We start from the raw sequence: 20,127 nt of genomic DNA on the forward strand, positions 1-20,127 counted from the left end.
AAAAAAAGTAATCCATACAGTGCATAGAGGCGCTTAAAAATACTTCAGCAAACAAATACCAAATAGTCATCAACAATATGCTGTCTGTGTAACCGAAAGATCTACTTTGTTGGTAAGTGTGTACTTTTGAACAATGAAACCATTGGTCATCCCAAAGCAACCACAGAATGGGAGCAGTTCCATATAATTTATTTTAAAAGTATTTGCTCCTGTTAGGTTTTCTCTCTTTCTTTTAGGGTCAGAAAGCTCAAGCCACTTTTAGAGGGCTTGTTAGGAATATCCTAGGGCTCAGACACCCAGATTAATTGCATGGGTCTTATACTTAGGTTCCCATTCTTGGTCTCATGAACTCAAACTGCATCATATTGAGGACTGGGCAGTTAGCTTTTGTTTCTACACATGCTGCCTAGATCAGCAGCAGTCACTGCTAAAAGAAAAGGCAACTTCTTGTTTATTCAGGTGAGGAAGACTTGAACCAAGAGGTAGTCAAGGTCTTGGATAACCCAGCCTCTCTTGCTTGGCTCCTTTCCTTGGCATGTAAAAGCGCACCAAAGAGAAGACCTGGACCTTAATTTTGACTCTGCTACCGAGAACTGTGTGGGTTGGTAAGGTACTTAAGCCTCTCGACTTCATTTTTGCCATTTTGTAAAATGAGGCTGAGGTTACTCTAAGGATTAAAATACTGTATAGTTTAGTATCTAGCACCCAATATGAAAATGCCCTTTTCTCACATGGTGTAAGCTTTGGGCTTAATGATAGCTGTGAAAAGGCCACAGAGAAATACCCTCAGAGAATAGGCTTAAAGTTGCTGCAATCTCTAACCCCTTCTGTAACATTTACATTTTTCACCCCTGCCTGGACCCTGGACCTTGGACCCAGGAGAAAGGTATTATGTGGGAAATAGGTCTAAAGAGCTCTAGAGGATTTCTATGTTCAAGGGTACAGAATAGGGGACAAATTGAAGTAGGTATCTTAGTCTTAATGCCACTCTTACAGACTATGAAACAGAGGGGACCCAATCACTCCCATCCACCCAACTACCTCCCGACCCTCCATCTCCCTGTTTTGAGCTAACAGAATACCAAGTCTTCATTCATCTTTAAAAGTGTGGTAACTTGTTACATAAAATGTGACAACATGGTATGCAATTACTTTATGTGAAACCAACAGGAACAGTACAGCTGGCCAGGAACGCTTCAGAGCTGCATTACTTCACCAGGATCATCTGTGCTTATTTCCACCGGGGTCTGGGGGGAAAAAAGTATGTCAGGTGGGTCTTGCCTAGTGCTTGCTAGGGTGTGGGGCTGAGATAACTGCCCTCAAGGGCAGGTAGGGGTAGCTGTGTCCCATTCTGTCTCACCTAATGCCTCCGATCCCAGTTGCCACAGGGGCTTAGCAGTGTGGGAGCTGACAAGAGGCAAAGAAAAGATGAACATCCAAGGTCTAACAGGAGGAGAGAGGAAAGAGACATCTGCCACCAGAACCGTTTTACAGACCAGTGTTTACCTGATGAGGGACAGTTAAGTGTGGGCTAAGTGGTATAGAAGGCTGAACATATAAAGTGTCCCATGAGCATGAGACGAGGTCAGCACTGTCAGACAGCTTTGAGTCTGGGCCTGAAATATCTTTATACCTCCAGTTTTTTTTGAAAGACACTGAAGAACTTAAAAAAAGTAAAGGCTCTTAGGAAAAGATGTATAAAAGATCACATGAAAGAGGGAACTCTCTCAACTCTAAGTAGATAGTGACTAACAATAGAAGTAGGTATGCTACAATAACTTTTTTAATAAAGAAGAGAGTATTTGTTTCAAAAGTTGGATTTTGATGCTTAGTTCATTTATCCCGGGGAATACATTTCAAAGTAGGAAGAGAGAACAAAGTTGAAGGCACACTTACCCCTCCTGGGGGATACTTATATCCCTTCCACATTGTTCCTGCAATGAGAAGCATCCATAAGACAACGATCATTGTGGGGCTTCTTGCTTAGCTGGTGGTGTGTGCAGGGGGAAACAGGCGGTTCTGAAAGGTGTGGTGTTCTATTCCCTGAGTCCTGGAAACTGGGCTGTCCTCATTCAAGACCAGATGATGGATGGTCCAGCATGATAGCTCCTGGCTGAGGAGCTTCGTGGTCTAGTCTGACCTGAAGTGGCTCGCCATGGCTATTTGGTGGTCAGAGCTCAGACACCAATTGTGACATCAGCTCCTGTGACCTTGGGGATCAGAGTGAGTAGCTATGGGACAGTTGGCCAGGATGCCAGGTGTATAGAGGCTAAAGAGCCCTTAGCAGGAGGGCTCCATTCTTTAGTGACTCTGTGTGGTTAGGATCTAGCTGATATCTTATCTTTATTAACTCATCACCTGCCAAAATTTTGACTACTTGCTTTATGCAATCAGATGCAAAAAAACCATTGCTGTGAACAAAGCCAAATAAAACACACCCTGGATTAACTGGGAGGAGTGACTGGCTATGTACAGCTATAAGCAATTACTTAAATACTATTGTTAGGCTATTCAAAGAAGAAAAATCTTGCACTTTGCAAAATGGCACAGTTAAACCCTCATCATGCAGGGGAAGCCTCCTATCAACTTCCCTGAGAAGGGAAGAGAAGGAAGATGGGCTATTATGCCCATTTCATAGCTGGAGAAACCAAGGCACAGAATAGTTTCAGTGGTTTGGTCAGGATCACACTGTGGCAGTGGCTCAAGCTGAACAAGTGCCCAGTGCCTCCATCTGCATCCCCACCCCACACAGGTCTTACTGTTGGGCCAATACTCTCATAGAAATTCTGGGGCAGATGGAGAAAACAAACAAACAAAAGAAACACCATCATGCCTTGCTCCTAGTATACCTGGGCCTGGGACTTGATAGATACCCATGCCTTCTGGAGAAGCTTCCCAGAAAACCTGCTCCTGTAATCGGCATATTACTAAGACTCTTAAGAGTTAAGTTTAGCAATGGGAACATCTTTGAAAAAACTGGTCTGAATGAAACGGGGTGGGATTTGAGAAACCCAGGAAATGGTGTGCTAAAAGGACACGGCTACTAATGTTTCCTATCGGCAGGCTGGTCTAGTGGAATGAGTGAGAGAGGTATTAAGTCCCGAGATCTATGCTTGCAACCCAGCTTCACAAATGGGTTGGTTTGTGTGGCCCTAGGTAAGTATAGTCACCAGTAACTCTTTGTTGACTGGTTCATTATTTTGCCTAGTTGTTAAGTTAGCATTTACTAAATGCTAATTGTCAAGCTTTGCAATAAATGCTTTACATGAATTCCCAAATGTAATCCTCACTAAAACAGAAAGATACTGGAACATCTCCATTATACAGATGAAGAAACTTGAGGTTCAGAAAGATTGAACTTTCTCAAGGTCACATGGCTAGGAAGTTGCAAGGTTAGGACTTGAACTCAAATTTACACTAACTCCAGTTTCAGAGTCTGCCAAAGGGGGCATTAAAAATGCTGGTCTAATTTATTACAGAGTTTGCATGGAGAAAATAAGTTAATAGATGGAACAGTCTTTGAAAAGAATACCCATGAGGTATGGTTATTAACAAATCTTTGAACCAGGGCTTGCTGTCCTCAGCAGTACTCCCCAAATTCTTTCCCCTTCCGCAGTCTATTTTATTTTCCAGAGGAATGTAAACTTTCCATTGAGATTTCAGGGTGCCACCAAGTTCTCTTGAAAGGGAAGAATCCAGCCCAACAGACCGTCACGTCCACCCACAGCTGCAGATCTTCATCCAAAGTCCGGCTCCTCGGGTGTGTCTTGCTCTCCTGAACAGCCTACCTCTCTTTCCACTTCAGAGTTGGAGGCTGAGGAAGAAAGAAACTCAAAGGCAGAGCTGGCCCTACTCATTGGCACAGTAGGTGACTGCCTCTGTATGTGACTGGAAGGGCTGCTGAAAAGGTCCCACCAATGTCCACATTCCCTTTCCTCCCAGCAACCACTGATCCACTTGGCCTGAAATCCAGAAGTCAGGCACTGTCTCCACCAGACCCCTTATAAATTCCATAGTGCTTTGAAATAAGTGATGTTAAGTACCCAAGTGGAAGGGGAAAGGCTTAAAGATGTCCCAATGGGATGGGAAGTAGCCTGCGAAACTAACTTTGTTCCCACCACATCCTGACCTCTTATTAGTGGTGAGACCCCAACTATCTTTCCTGTTTGGTCAGAAACCCCAGCTGGGAGGGTTAGCCAGAGCCAGGACTGACTATGAGGGATTAACAGGTAAGGTTACTACTTACTATGAACTCTGGAAATGTGCCCATGTAACATGCAAATTCAACAAAAAGCATCCAGCCAAGCACAATCATGATAATAAGTAAAACAATTTCTAAGACACGATTGCACAGCAAAAGACTATTCACCAAGATCGTGACAAAGGAGTATGCTCATGAAACCCTCAGTTGGTAGAGGTCTCGCATGTAAGTTCCAGTCCTTAGCTCCAAAGGATCTGCAACTCCCTAGTAGAGAAGCTGGAGTCTACTAGGGCATTGTGACATCACTGATTATATGGCCCAGGCCACAACAGGTCGGAGAGACTGCCCCCAGACCAGCAGTTGAGCAGCAAACTAAGCTCTTTGAATGCGTTATCTCACAACAACAATATGAGGTAGGTACTATTATTTATCCCATTTTACTAATGAGAAAACTGAGGTTTACAGAGCCTGAGTGACCTGCACTACTAGGTCACACAGGTGATGCTCCAGATCAGGGCCCAGTTGCCTGTTAGGAAGTTGGGCTCTTTAGACTAGAGACAGGGATTGGGAAAGGTGTGTTCCTAGGTCTATGACAGCTGTGAATGAAACAAAACTGAATTCTAGGGAAATGAGAACTCTATTTCTGTCCTTGCAATCCCTCCCCTCCCATCTCAAGGGCTCTCTCACCACCATTTTATACCATTCTTCAATTCCTTTGGTCAGCTCCTGTCCACTGGTTCTCTTTTCTTTTCTTTTTATTATTTTTAAATAAATTTATTTATTTATTATTATTATTTTTATGGCTGCATTGGGTCTTCATTGCCACGCTCGGGCTTTCTCTAGTTGCAGCGAGCAGGGGCTACTCTTTGTTGCGGTGTGCAAGCTTCTCATTGCAGTGGCTTCTCTTGTTGCGGAGCACGGGTTCTAGGCACGCGGACTTCAGTAGTTGTGGCTCACGGGCTCTAGAGCGCAGGCTCAGTAGCTGTGGCACATGGGCTTAGTTGCTCCGCGGCATGTGGGATCTTCCTGGACCAGGACTCGAACCTGTGTCCCCTACACTGGCAGGCGAATTCTTAACCACTGAGCCACCAGGGAAGTCCTGGTTCTCTTTTCTTGGCCTTCAAGAAGCCACAAGTATCCTTGTCCTCTACTCACAAAAACCTCCAACTGTTGCTGTGGCTCCCTTCTTAACTGTCCTGTTTCTTAACTGCCTTTTATGACCAAACTTCCTAAACAAGTGGTCCATACCCAAAGCCTTTCTTTCCAGTCCACGCTTTTCTTTCATGCATCACATCCTGACTTCTGCCCCCACCCCACTACTTAGATGCTCTCTCGGAGGTTACCAAAGATCTCCTTTTTGTCACGTTTAATGACCTTATCTCGATCCCTTTGACCTCCCTGCACTGGTACGGTGGACCTCTCCCTCCACCAGAGTTCTTCCTACATACACATCTCCCTTTTATTTTGATATTCCCTTTATTTTCATGATAAATCATTGTAAAACATGAAACTATCCAAAGATGTATAAAGAAAAACCTAATACTCTCCCCTTCTTTCTTAGCCACATGATGTAACCAGTGTTACCAGCTTAGTGTGTGTTCTTCTGCCAAAGACTTCTCTACGAGCTTGCAAATATCACTACACATATAGAGGGATACAGAGGGGTTTTTTCAGTGTTGTTTTATTTAAGGTGATCACACTACATATGCTACTATGTAACTTGCTTTTCTCCTATAACAATACATCATGGACATCCTCCTGGGTCAATTAATAAAAAATCTAAATACATTCCTTTATTGTTTCTAATAATAAGCTTTATTGAGGTATAAATCACATATGATAAAGCACACTCATTTTTAGTGTACAGTTGATATGTTTTAAAAAATGTGTCAATCTTGTAACTACCACCACAATCAGGATAGAAAAAATTGTGATCATCTCAAAAAGCTCCCCGTGCCCCTTTGCAGTCAATCCCTTCCCCCTAAATCCCTTGGCCCCTGGCAACCACTGATCTGCTTTTGCATTTTCTAGAATTTCATATAAATGGAATCATAACCTTCTTCCACTTCCTTCTTCCAATCATAAGGCTTCTTTCACTTAGCATTAATGTTTTTGAGATTCATTCATGTTGTACAAGAGTTAGTTCTTTTTTATGGAATATTATTCCATTGTATGGATGTATCAGTTTATCAGTTTACCTGTCAAAGAACATTAAGGTTGTTTCTAGTTTGGGGCTATTTTGAATAGAGATTTTGTATTTTGAATAGAGATGTTATAAATATTTGTGTACAGCTTTTTAAGGGAATATAAGTTTTAACTTTTTAGGGTAAATCCCAGGAGGAGGATTGCTGGATCATATGAAAAGTGCCTGTTTACAAAAGACCCCAAATAGCCAAAGCAATCTTGAGAAAGATAAACGGAGGTGGAGGAATCAGGCTCCCTGACTTCAGATTATACTACAAAGCTACAGTAATCAAGACAGTATGGTACTGGAACAAAAACAGAAATATAGATCAGTGGAACAGGATACAAAGCCCAGAGATAAACCCACACACATATGGTCATCTTATCTTTGATAAAGGAGGCAAGAATATACAATGGAGAAAAGACAGCCTATTCAATAAGTGGTGCTGGGAAAACTGGACAGCTACATGTAAAAGAATGAAATTAGAACACTTCCTACACTATACACAAAAATAAACTCAAAATGGATTAAAGACCTAAATGTAAGGCCAGACACTATAAAACTCTTAGAGGAAAACATAGGCAGAACACTCTATGACATAAATCACAGCAAGATCCTTTTTGACCCACCTCCTAGAGAAATGGAAATAAAAACAAAAATAAACAAATGGGACCTAATGAAACTTCAAAGCTTTTGCACAGCAAAGGAAACCATAAACAAGACGAAAAGACAACCCTCAGAATGGGACAAAATATTTGCAAACGAAGCAACTGACAAAGGATTAATCTCCAAAATTTACAAGCAGTTCATGCAGCTCAATATCAAAAAAACAAACAACCCAATCCCAAAATGGGCAGAAGACCTAAATAGACATTTCTTCAAAGAAGATATACAGATTGCCAACAAACACATGAAAGGATGCTCAACATCACTGATCATTACAGAAATGCAAATCAAAACTGCAATGAGGCATCTCCTCACACCGGTCAGAATGGCCATCATCAAAAATCTACAAAGAATAAATGCTGGAGAGGGTGTGGAGAAAAGGGAACCCTCTTGCACTGTTGGTGGGAATGTAAATTGATACAGCCACTATGGAGAACAGTATGGCGGTTCCTTAAAAAACTAAAAATAGAACTACCATATGACTCAGCAATCCCATTACTGGGCATATACCCTGAGAAAACCAAAATTCAAAAAGAGTCATGTACCACAATGTTCATTGCAGCACTATTTACAATAGCCAAGACACTGAAGCAACCTAAGTGCCCATCGACAGATGAATGGGTAAAGAAGATGTGGCACATATATACAATGGAATATTATTCAGCCATAAAAAGAAATGAAATTGAGTTATTTGTAATGAGGTGGATGGACCTAGAGTCTGTCATACAGAGTGAAGTAAGTCAGAAAGAGAAAAACAAATACTCTATGCTAATGCATATATATGGAATCTAAAAGAAAAAAAAAAACGGTTCTGATGAACCTAGGGTAAGGACAGGAATAAAGACACAGACATAGAGAATGGACTTGAGGACACGGGGAGGGGGAAGGGTAAGCTGGGATGAGGTGAGAGAGTAGCACTGACATATATACACTACAAAATGTAAAATAGATAGCTAGTGGGAAGCAGCTGCATTGCACGGGGAGATCAGCTTGGTGCTTTGTGACTACCTATGGGGTGGGATAGGGAGGGTGGGAGGGAGACCCAAGAGGGAGGGGATATGTGGATGTATGTATACATATAGCTGATTCACTTTGTTATACAGCAGAAACTACCACAACATTGTAAAGCAATTATACTCCAATAAAGATGTTAAAAAAATAAGAAAGAAAAGTGCCTGTTTAAAAATTTCTCTATCACTAATTTTCAGCAATTTTATTTTCAGGTTGCTTTGTGTAACTTTCTGCATGTTTCTTCTACCAGGGGTTTGGTGAACTTCTTGAATCTGTGAGTTTATGGTTTTCATCAAATTGGAAAAATATTTGGCTACTGTTCCTTCAAACACTTTTTCTGTCCCCCCCTTTCCCCTTCTGTGACCTCCACTACTTGTGTATTAGACCAATAACCAGTGTGATTCTGTCCCACAGCTTGCTGGTACTCTGTTCATTTTTCTCCTCTTTGTGTTTCATTTTGGATAGTTTCCATTGCTGTCTTTTTCAAGTTCACTCATCTTTCCCCCTAATCTTCTAAACTTCTGTTAATCCCATACAGTGTATTTTTAATTTGATTTTGTATTTTTCATCTCTAGAAGTTCAATTTCTTTTTTTTTTTTAATTCTACCTTTCATTTTTCTCCACATGGTGTTCATGTTTTCCTTTACATCCTTGAGTATATTTATGAGATTGATAATAAGCATTTTAAGGAAGCTGTCTGCAAATCTATCATCTCTATCATTTCTGGGGCTGTTTCAATGGTTGATTTTTCTCTTTGCTGTGGATGATATTTTTCTGTTTCTTTGAATGCCTGGTAACTTTTCGCTGGATGTTCAACATGGTGAATTTTACAGTGTTGAGGGCTGGATTTTGTTGTATTCTTTCTTTCTTTTTCTTTCTTTCTTTCTTTCGTTCTTTCTTTCTTTCTTTCTTCCTTCCTTCCTTCCTTTCCTTCCTTCCTTCCTTCCTTCCTTCCTTCCTTCCTTCCTTCCTTCCTTCCTTCCTTCCTTTCTTTCTGGCAGTGTTGGGTTTTTGTTGCTGCACACAGGCTTTCTCTAGTTGTGGCAAGTGGGGGCTACTCTTCGTAGCAGTGCGTGGGCTTCTCATTGTGGTGGCTTCTCTTGTTGTGGAGCACAGGCTCTAGGCACGCGGGCTTCAGTAGTTGTGGCACGTGGGCTCAGTAGCTGTGGCTCGCGGGCTCTAGAGTGCAGGCTCAGTAGTTGTGGCACACGGGCTTAGTTGCTCCACGGCATGTGGGATCTTCCCGGACCAGGGCTCAAACCCATGTCCCCTGCATTGGCAGGTGGATTCCTAACCACTGCGCCACCAGGGAAGCCCTGTTGTATTCTTTTTGATAGTGTTGGGTTTTCTTCTGGGATGCAATTAAGTTACCTGCAATCAGTTTGAGTGTTCTGAGGCAAGTTTTAAGCTTTGTTATGGTGGGCCAGGAGCAGCCTTTTCTCTAGAGATAATCATCCCCACTACTGAGCTATGACCCTTTTAAGCACGCTCTCTGATGCCAATGGTATTAGGTCTTTCCGATCTGTGGAATTTCCCACAACTCCCAGCCCTTCTGGGAGCTCCAAGAAATGTTTGGCCTACTGTTTCTGGGTGGTTCTCTTCCCGGTCTCATGGAATTTTACCCCATGTGTGCATAGACAGAACTCAGCTAAAGACTAACAAGGGTCCCTGTGGAGATGTCCAGAGTTCTTTCTCTGTGGAATTGCCTCTTTTCAGTACTCCATCCTGCAAATTCCTGGCACTTTGGCCTCCTTAGTACGCCACTATCTTTCTTTTCAATTCGGCTTCGTTTGGGTAACCCCTCTCTATGCTGCAGTCTGAAAACTGCCTCTGGGCAGTAGGCAGGGGCTTTTAAAGCTCATCTCTTTTGTTTCCTTTCTTTCAAAGTTCACAGTCTGGTGCTGGCCCTTGTGCAAGATCTGAAAATAACTATTTCATATATTTTATGCAATTTTCTATTTGTTTATGGAGAGAAGACAACTCCTGTAGCAGTTGATTCTTCATAGGCAGAAGCAGAAGTCTAACTTATTTTTTTTTAATTCCTCTCTCTTTTTTTGGCTGAGCCGCATGGCTTGTGGGATCTTAGTTCCCCGACCAGGGATTGAACCCAGGCCCCAGCAGTGAAGGTGCCGAGTCCTAACCACTAGACCATCAGGGAATTCCCTCATCTTTCTCCTAATAATGGATATATCAGTCAAGATCTAGTCAGGAGATAGAAACCACACAATAATTTGAACAGAGAAAGTTCGATAAAAAGAATTATTAACTAGGAACAGGAGATTAATGGAAGAGGTAGAAAGCTCTACGTGTCACAGGAATAGCATATATAGGGAGCAGCCGCCACCACTAGAGCTGAGGCAAAGCATCCAAGAAAGGAATAAACTTGAAAGAGTCTCTGATCTTCCAGGGTTGAGATCCAAAACTTGCACAAGTGGTGGTCATGACCAACCGGATGGTAGGGAAATCCAATGAGCTGCTGTAGGCCGTACCTGGTACGTAGGGCGCCACCCTCTGAGATGCTGGTAGAATCTGCTGGGAAGTCTCCATGGGGGGCGTCTGTCAAGCTTACTGATCATTGCTGAGAATCTACCCTCTGGGGATATGCCAGTAGAATGTACTGGGAAGCCACCTTGTTGGGGGTGGTAGAACTCATTGAGTAGCAGGAGCGCCACTGAAACTCAATGGAAAGCACCCTACAGAGGGGCCACTGAAACTCGACAGAGGTGAGCACTACTGGATATCCCGACTCATGCCACTGGCAGCCACATGGCAGGACCAAGAACAAAAGCACACTGGAAGGAGGAAGTCTCTTCCTCCTGCAGTATCACCCCCAGGCCCTCTATTGACAAAACTTAATATTGTGCCCACTAGCAAGGGAGAAATGCTTAAAAGGCCCAGCTCCACAATAGCAGAGCAAACAATAAATGGTGTATTTGGAACTGAAAGGTAATAAATTAGTAACAGGCACAATGTGCATTTAGATTTTTTTCCCAACTTTTTATCACCATAAACAATGCTGTGATTGTCATAAACAAAATTTCTTGGACACATTTCTCTTGCATGTTGCCGATTTTTTACTTAACCAGAGAAGCAGCAAAATGACCCAAAAAAAAGTATGCCAGTTCAGACAGAGCATGAAAATTGAGAGGCGATATAAAATCCTTAGAAAAAAGAACTAGTTTAAGAAAAGAAAGATTGCAGTTTCATTTCACAAAGTCAAAGGACATTTGTGGAAGGATGGCCTGAGATGCAGCATATGCTGTCAGTCAATTAATAACAATATAAGCTCCACACATCTAAAGAGTAAATGATACTGTCTTGTTTTTTTGGTTTGTTTTTTTTTTTTTTTGGCCGCACTGCACATAGCCTGTGGGACCTTAGTTTTCCGATCAGGGATTGAACCTGGGCCATGGCAGTGAAAGCACTGAGTCCCAACCACTGGACCACCAGGGAATTCCCAATACTGTCTTCTGATGAACAAAATTTCTAAATTTTCATGAGGTCCAATCTATTTTTTTCTTTTGTTGCCTATGTCTTTGGTGTCATATCCAAGAAATCACTGCCAAATCCAATGTCATAACGCTTTTGTCCTACATTTTTTTCTAAGAGTTTTATTGTTTTAGGGCTTACATTTAGGTCATTGATCCATTTTGAGTTAATATTTGTATATGGTATTGGATAAGGATCTAACTTCATTTTTGCATATGGATATTCAGTTTTCCCAACACCATTTGCTGAGAAGACTGTCCTTTTCCACCTGAATGGTCTTGGCACTTTTGTCAAAAATAATTGACCATATATGTGAGGGTCTGTTTCTGGACTCTCTACTCCACTGGTGACATACTTAGAGTAGTCAAAATCACAAAGGCAGAAAGCAGAATGGTGCTTGCCAGGGGCTGGAGGGAGAGAAGAATGGGAAGTTATTGTTTAAAGGGTACAGAGTTTGTTTTACAAGATGAAAAGAGTTATGGGGACAGATGGTAGTGATGGCTGTAAAACGTTATGAATGTAATTAATACTACTGAACTGTATACTTAAAAATGGTTAAGATGGTAAATTGTACATTATGTGTATTTTACAATTAAAAATTTTTTTAAAGAAGTAAATGATAAGGATACATTTGTCTGATATTCAGAATACCAAGGTTTTACCCCTAAACAATGTGTCTGATAGGACCCATAACTATGAAACCAAAGAGTGTAAACAGAGATCAGAAGCAGAGGACCAAGAAAAGCCATTCTTGTGTTTTTTCTCAAACTATAAACAAAGGTCCAGAATATACACTTTGCCCATTTCTTAGCCTGGGGACTTTTTTTCCCTTTTAATATAATTAACATCTTTGTATAATACATACATCCTGGGTACTTTTATTTCTCTAAGACAAATTCCCAAAAGTGGGGTTAAAACTGGTATGTATACTTAATTTTGTAAACTTTTCTCCCCAGAACATTGTCAGTAATACATCTCTTATTCAACAGGATCTCAGAAACAAGGAAATAGGAAATACTTCACTAAACCTCAGTTTGCTCAACAGTAAAAGTGAGGTAATAATTGATAATAATTCCATCTAGAGTTTTGTGAAGATTAACTGCAATGAAGCGCATAAAACTCTTAGCAATGTACCTTCCACATGGGAATTGATAGCTACACACACACACACACACACACACACACAAACAGGCATAGAGTGTTCCTAGTGCCTATAATTCATCCATAGTGATTAAACCAGAAGAGAATTGGTGGTTTGGATGGAAGGCTTCTTCCATAAAAGGTTCTTTCATAAAAGATGGAAGAACCCTGTTCAGGCCTTACTTCTAACTTGATAGCTTTTCCTTGATTAATGGATTTCTGATAGGATCTGTTAAATCTTAGAATCTCTGGAAGTTTCAAAGTTTCTGAGGTGTGTTAGATCTGGCTGAGGTGCTCTTAACAAGCCTCTTATCCTTCAACCGTCTCACCTCCTACCTTGCCTCCCGGCTTCCACTCTCCACTCCCCCCCCACCCCCAGTCTCTTCACAACTCATCTGTCAGACTTATTCTTTTCCAACTCAGTCAGATCGTGTCACTCCTCTGTTCAAAACCCTCCAGTGGCTTCCTCTCTCTCAGAGCAAAAGCCTAAGAAAGAAAAAAGCAGCCCCTGACATCTGGGAACTGGACTGACCAAGCTAGGTCTCAGTGTTGCTACAAGCTGACCTGGCCCTCACAGCCAGGCTCCTGTTGTCTCCTGTTGGATATAAACAATCTCAGAACACTGACATCAGACAGGGTCACTCAGATCATGATAAAATGAGACCAAACAAGCCCTCGTCATAATTTCTTCTAAGCAGAGACAAAAACAAGGTCACTGTGCAACCCAGGAAATACCCAAACATCCTCTTCTCTCTGCTAATGCGACTACTGGTTCTCTACCAATTACAGCCTTAACCTTGCTCTAGTTTACCCATCTGAGAGATAATATATATTGAGATACCCATTCATAGAATTGTCTCTGCCTTCTGACAGCACCCAATCCAAAGTAAAGCTTTGATTCCTTAAGCCCTCTCCCAAATCACCCAGAGCCCAAATCCTATAATAGGTTCTTTCCACACTCTTACTCAGCTGTCCCAGTGGCTCTCCACAGTATCTGCTCCCTTACGGGCAGGAGTAATCAACCCAACTTGTTTAAGTATGTGTGTGTTCCTGATGGTCTCTGGTGGGAGGGCACTGACAAGTCAGAGTCACAGTTGTCCCCAAAGTCTTTATAGTGGTTAGAATCACCCAGGCCTGTTAAAACAGACTGCTTGACCTGATCCCCAGAGTTTCTGATTCTGTTAAGTCTGGGGTGAGGCCTTAGAATCCGTATTTCTAACAAGTTCCAGGTGATGCTGAGGCTGCAGGTCTGGGGACCACACAGGAAGAATCACTGTCCTAAACCCTCTGTGGCTCCCCCTTATTTCTCTGAAGTAGCCTACTTCTGCTTCCTCACCTCTTCTTTGGACTCCAGCCACACTGGCCTCCCCGCGGTTTTGACTCTCCCCAAGCACACGTCTGTCTTAGGGCTCTGGATGCCCTCTAATATGGAATGCTTACTTTCTCACCTCTCAAGGAGATATACCCTCACTTCCTTAACCTGCCTTTTAAAAATTATTCCCCACAACACTTAATCACTTCTAACATACGGTCTAATTTACTTACTATATTTATTGTTTTGCTCTCCTCCTACTAATAAAAGAATGACAGCCTTAGGACTGCTGATACTTTCATCTATTTTGTTTACTGCAGTATCCTCAGACCTAGAAAAATATTGCAGGGGAGCAAAATTTGCCACCCTAAAATGTGTCTCTTTGGCAGGAGGGTTAACTTAGGATGCCCATTTTAAAGGCCCCAAAGACTTCCCCCTAACTGCCTAAAAGGATTTAGAGAGAAGGCCCGTTCCCCTTATTAAGCAGAGATATCTGCAAAGAATATGGGCTAGGTGTGGTGGCGGGAACTCGGCAGAGCCTAGAAATCAGAGTCTCCTAGTCTCTGCAAGGGCCAGCAAACATTTGTTTACCAAATATTTACTCTCTCTCTCCATGTGAACTGCCTTTCTCCCCTTTGAAGTCTCAAACCACAACCCCCAACATCCTCTTTCGCCATAGCTGAAGATGGTATTTAAGGTGAGGGCTTCGGCCATTAAGGCGAGTCACTCAGTTCTCCTGGGTCTCTCCCAGGTATACATGCTATTAACTTTTGTTTGATTTTCTCCTATTATTCTGTCTGGTGTCAGTTTACTTCTTAGACCAGCCAGAGGAAGCTAGAAGAATAGAGGAAAATTTCTTCCTCCCCAACAATATCTAGCAAGTAGCCAATGCTCAACAAAAGTTTGTTGAATAAATAAGTGCTCCTTCCAGCCTTTCACTTTCTTCTCCTAATAGAATCACAGCATTCCTACCTTTGGCTCTTCCCATAAATACAATCACCTTCCTGCCCACCCAACCTCTTGACAGTTACAATAGTCAGCTCCCAGGACTTTTTAGGCCCACTGGCTCAAACCAGGGATGCAAAGCAGGTAGGTAACTCATTCAAGGAGACCAAACAAGGCCCGCAAATTGCATCTCTTCGTCTTACTTCTCCGGATGACCTTAGCCACCAATCTACCTTTTTTGTCTTCAAACTCTTTTTGTTACCTGACTTTTTCCTCTCTCGGCCACCAACGCTGTTATGCTCTGCCCCGCCCCGCCAAAGGCAACCCCTGCCCCCATGCTGCACCACCCTCACTCGGCTGTCTTATCTCCCAGTTCTGACAATTCTCCTCCTGTGTCCGTTTTCCTTTCTAGCCCCCCCGAAATTTCTCTTTTGAAGCTCCATTACCTCTTCCTTCCTAAATCCAACCACAGTTTGGGGTCTTTCTTGATCTTTCTCGATACCCTACTGAATTTATCACATCCTTCTCGAAACTCTCTCTCAGAACAGTGCCAATATCTTCTACCTCCTTTACTGCTTCTCCTCGGGTCCTTCCTATTCCTGTCTTCACCGATGTCCCCAAGTTTCCCTCCAGCAAGCTGGGTCGTGGTTCCCTTGGCGCTCACGCGTTTCTGAACGCGCTCAGGGTTCGCGGAGGAGCGGTGGTGAGACTCCGGGCGGAGCCTCGCTGAGCCTGGGGCGCTGGACATCGGTGGACTTTCGAGTCTGGGAAGGGGCGGGGCCTTGGACCGCTCGGGAAGTTTGGTCCTCGGCAGCCGCCGTCCAGGACAGTGCGGAAGGAGATTCCGGGCTTGGGGGGTCTCAGAACCGGACTCGCTGTTCTGGCTGGAGATGGAGTTCAACAGTGAGGGTCTGAGGCGACTGCTTGGCAAGGTGCGGCCAGCCCGCCGGGCAGGGTCTGGGGCGCCGGGGCTTGGGGGCGTTTCCACCCCTGGCCGGGCCACCTCCTTGGGGCGTTTCCCCGGCTTGTCATGGGGCTTGGAGCGGGGTGTGGGCTGGCCTGAAGCCGGCTACGGGGAGTGGCCGCAGGGGGGGCGCGGACCTCTCCTTCCCGAGGCCGGGGCTCTGGCTTCGCCTGCAAATCCGAGATCCCCCAACCTCCACCCGCTGTGAGACCTTCTCACGCCACCAGCTTCTCTTGGTCTCAGCTTCCAGTACTCGCCAGTCCCTTTAACCACGCCTTTCTCTCTGCAGAAATGGCCTCACCCCCATCCCCTTTTTTTATGACTTGCGTTGCTCATCCTTTGTAGGACTCAACTCAGATGTCACTCCCTAGAAACAGAATCACTACCTCCTTTACTTGCTTTCAGAAATATCGATTATCACATCGTGGAGTAATTATTTACATACAAACCTTACTCGGGCGGTGAACTCTGATGGCAGAGACAGTGCTGTAGTATTCCCATCACCTAGCCCTGTGCCTGACACGACGGAGTGCTGAGTAACTGTGCAGTGAATGAAAGACCTGTGTAGACTTGAGAATGAAGACAGGGTTGGAAGGCCCAGAAGAGAGCCTCGTAATGTTGAAAGGTTGAGGTGGAGGGCTGACCCGGAAGTCTGACCTGCGTTTCTCGGGCATGACTAACGCCGGTTTCTATGTTACACCAGGCTCTTAGTTCAGGCTCTCTGATTCCCCACCAGTGTACAGTCTGAGGCAACCACCTTTTTCACCAGTTTCTTAGTTAAGTGATTCATAATGCTTCTTAAAACTTCCCTATGCGGAAACCGTACGTTTATGCCGTTTTTTTGTTTTGTTTTTTATGGAAAAAACTGATAAAAATTTTATTGAAGCATGAGACATGATACATTCTGAATAAAACAGTAGCAAAGTGTAATGGCAGCAGGTAAATATGAATCATATACATGCACATACTTTTCTGGTTCTTTTGATTACATTTTCCTCTCAAGATAAACTGCTTTCTCTTTAGTTGGGTTTGCCTGTGTCTTTCTTTGTTGGGGCAGTTTGTACACCCCTTTGAGGTTTTGAAGGCTTATGATTGAAATTGTTTATATACTTGATTTGAATGATTTTATCTACTGTGACAGGTGTGTAGGTCTTGTAGGAAGAGAAGTATCATCGTCCTTAGGATTATACCCTTTTCTGTCTCCTCTTCAGAGAACATGAAATTAAAAGAACCACTCTATCAAGTTTTTCAGTGACGGAAGCATGGTGTATTGTCCAGGGGGAAGAATTGCTAAAGCTGAGAATAGAAAAAGAACTTCATAATTTTGGTGGAACTGGAATGCAGGAAAAAGACAAAAGAGAGACAATAATTTTCTCAAGGGTGGGACCGGAATAGTTGAGAAAGGTTTTTGTTTTTGTTTTTTATCATCAGTGCATAGCATGGAGTCTGGCACTTAGGTGCTTAATAAATGTCTGTTGGATGTGTAAATTAAGGAGGCCATTTAGAAACACGTTAATCCAGCAGATATTTCCAAAGTTCCTTAACCCTTGAGGTAGGAAAATAATATAATAACTTAATACTTAGAAATAATTTTACTGCTGAAAAATTTGTGAAGTGAACAATACATTAAAATCAAGCAACTGTAAGGAGAACATGAAAAATCTTTTTGAAAACAAATGAAACCTAATAAGTATTCCAACCTAGATAAATATTCCAGCTTCGTGGATGTGAAGATGTCAGCTCTCTCCAGATTGATCTATAGAGTCAATGCAATTCCAGTCAAAATTCTAACAGGGTATTTGGGGAACTTTTCAGACTGATTCTAAAATCATTTGGAAGGGCAGAAGGCCAGGAGTAATCTTGACATTTTTACAGAAGAAGAATAGGTGTGGGACTTGCTCTACCAGATGTCAAGACTAGTAATTGAGGCTTAGTGTGATATTGGTATAGGATAGACAAATTAACCAGTGGAACAGACTAGAGGGCTTAGAACCATGTTCACATGTGTTTGGAAATGCGATATAAAACAGAAGAGGCATTGCAGATAACTACAGAAAGGAGAATGCAGGGACAAATGATTACCTATACAGGAGAAAATGAAATTGGACCCTTACCTCTTACCAAACATAAAAATTCCCCGTGGACTGAAGATTCAAGTGTAAAAGACGAGCTTTAAAACATAGAGATAAATGTAGGAAAGAATCTTCATGGACTCAGAGTATGCAAACATTTTTTAAACAAGACGTAAAATACTCAAAGAAGAGTGATAAATTTGATTGCATTCAAATTAAGAACTTTTATATAAAGACAACACGAAGAGAGTGAAGAGGCAAAATACAAACTTGGAGAATAATACTGTAACGCATAATTGACAAAGTATTGGTATCCAGAATATATAAATTAGCCTACAAATCAATATTAAAACCAATAGAATATTGGACAAAAGACACGAATAATCATTTTTTAAAAAACAAAAGAAGAATCAGGGAAATGAATGTTTGCTCAACCCATTAGTACCCATGGAAAAGCAAATTGAGAGCATGGTAAAACACCATTTTCTCTCACTAGATTGTCATAAATTAAGATCATTTCAAAGGGTTTGGAGGATGTGGATGAATGGGAATTTTAAACTCTATGGTAGTTACCATAGAGAATTCATAATATATGAAGCAAGAGACATTCGCAGAATTACTCATAATTAAAAATTAGAAACAACCCGAATGTTCATTGACAGAAGGAAGGATAATTTGTTCTGTACTCATTCACACAATGGAAAACACTATGCAGCAGTGAAAATGAATGAACTACAACATGCAGCAATACAAGTGAATCTTAGAAACATTATATTCAGTGAAAAAAATTGGAGGTTATATGCAAAATTATATTTTGATTAAAACAAGAAACAACAACAAACAGTGTGGTGTTTAGGGACGCACACAAATGTGATAAAAACTATGGAGGGCAAAAGCAAAGGAATGTGACTACACAATTTAAGGTAGGCAGTTGAATGGTTAAGAGAAGGAGCACCCGGACAGATGTAATGGAATTGGAAAGGTCTGTGCTGTCCAGTATGGTAGCCACTAGCCACGTGTGGCTCTTTAAATTCATCAAAATTAGATAAAAATGAGTTTCTCGGTCACACCAGCCACATATTAAGTGTCAGTAGCCACATGTGGCTTGTGGCTACTGTATTGGACAGAACATATAATGATCTTTTCCATCATGGCAGAAAATTTTGTTGGACAGCACTGTTCTAGATCAAACATGGGTGAGTTGGTACCTGAGTGTTTATTCTTCAAAATGTGTATATATGTACATATATGTTTATATGTATATGTATTCTTTAGTTGTAGTAAATATTAAGTTTAGAAAAATTCTCTGGTTCCCTAATTCCTATTTCCCACTCCCCTGGCCTTGGACAGGTAACTTAACCTAGATTTGCTCAGTTATGAAATAATAGGATTGGATTTGATCTGTAAGATTCCTTGATGCTTAATTTTTTTTTAATAAAATGATGCCACAAAGTATTCCTCAGGGTGTCCAACATTTGAGCAATGTCATACAAGAGTACTCTTGATGTTCATAAGTATCAGTCTACTAAATAAACATACTGTAGTAGTGGATAAAGTTAAAATTTTAGTAACTTCTCAATTTTTCAACTGATTTTTATGATAGTATAATTGCTTTAGTTTTAGAATCTCATGGGCCAGTTTTCCTCTTTAGTTCCCTGCCTGCACCCTTTAAGCAAATGGCATTGTCTGAGGCATATTCCTTGGAGAATGTTATACAAGCTTCTCTTAGGTGGTATAGGAACAGTAATGGAATATATGTCTTAATATTACACTAAGAAGATATTCTGTTTCATATATAGTGAAAATGATGTGCTTTTTATTTTTCTAGGACAGATAAAATAGGTCTTTTTCGTCAGAAAGGCAAATCACATATTCGACTAGTAATGATGTTTGGATTTTCAAGCCTTAAAAAAAGAGTGCTTTTGCCTTCTTTTGACAAACTTTTATGTCAGTTTTGCAGTTAGATCAATTCTGGTGTATAGCCCTATGCAGCCATTAATCATTACATTCTCAGAGGATGTTAAGTATGTAGAAAACAGCTTATAACATCAAGTAGAAAACAAAACAAAAATTATTTGGTTCATAAAAAATGTATCTTCCAGGTGACAACAATGCAGCCTTTTGTACATTTATGTAGTGTCT

General features: G+C 41.8%; 2 protein-coding genes and 1 long non-coding RNA gene across 9 annotated transcripts in view; 1 reads left to right on the forward strand and 2 right to left on the reverse strand.

Annotated features, from left to right (window-relative positions):
- Positions 1-690: 690 nt before the first annotated feature.
- Positions 691-10,101, reverse strand: MISFA (mitochondrial sheath formation associated). Its single transcript, XM_082342543.1, is given in 3 exon segments — positions 691-3,784; positions 3,788-3,814; positions 4,247-10,101. Coding segments are annotated over 3 exon segments (258 nt in total). The 5' UTR covers positions 4,316-10,101; the 3' UTR covers positions 691-3,622.
- Positions 691-15,839, reverse strand: LOC309606007. Its single transcript, XR_014231598.1, has 3 exons — positions 15,514-15,839; positions 1,897-1,934; positions 691-1,247 (listed from the first exon to the last, which is right to left on the reverse strand). It is a non-coding gene; the product is annotated as an uncharacterized lncRNA (long non-coding RNA).
- UEVLD (UEV and lactate/malate dehyrogenase domains) overlaps positions 15,748-20,127 on the forward strand; it is a 45,892-nt gene continuing 41,512 nt past the window's right edge. For 2 of the 7 annotated variants that reach the window (XM_082342467.1, XM_082342469.1), the window contains exon 1: positions 15,748-15,881. In XM_082342467.1, coding sequence (XP_082198593.1) covers positions 15,840-15,881 — 42 coding nt within the window. In that variant the 5' untranslated portion in view covers positions 15,748-15,839. The remainder of the gene's footprint in view (positions 15,882-20,127) is intronic. The other 5 variants (XM_082342470.1, XM_082342468.1, XM_082342472.1 and 2 more) reach the window with 3 other exon arrangements.

Source organism: Balaenoptera borealis (assembly GCF_965194805.1).
Source record: "Balaenoptera borealis genome assembly, chromosome: 11".
NCBI classification, from domain to species: Eukaryota; Metazoa; Chordata; class Mammalia; order Artiodactyla; family Balaenopteridae; genus Balaenoptera; species Balaenoptera borealis.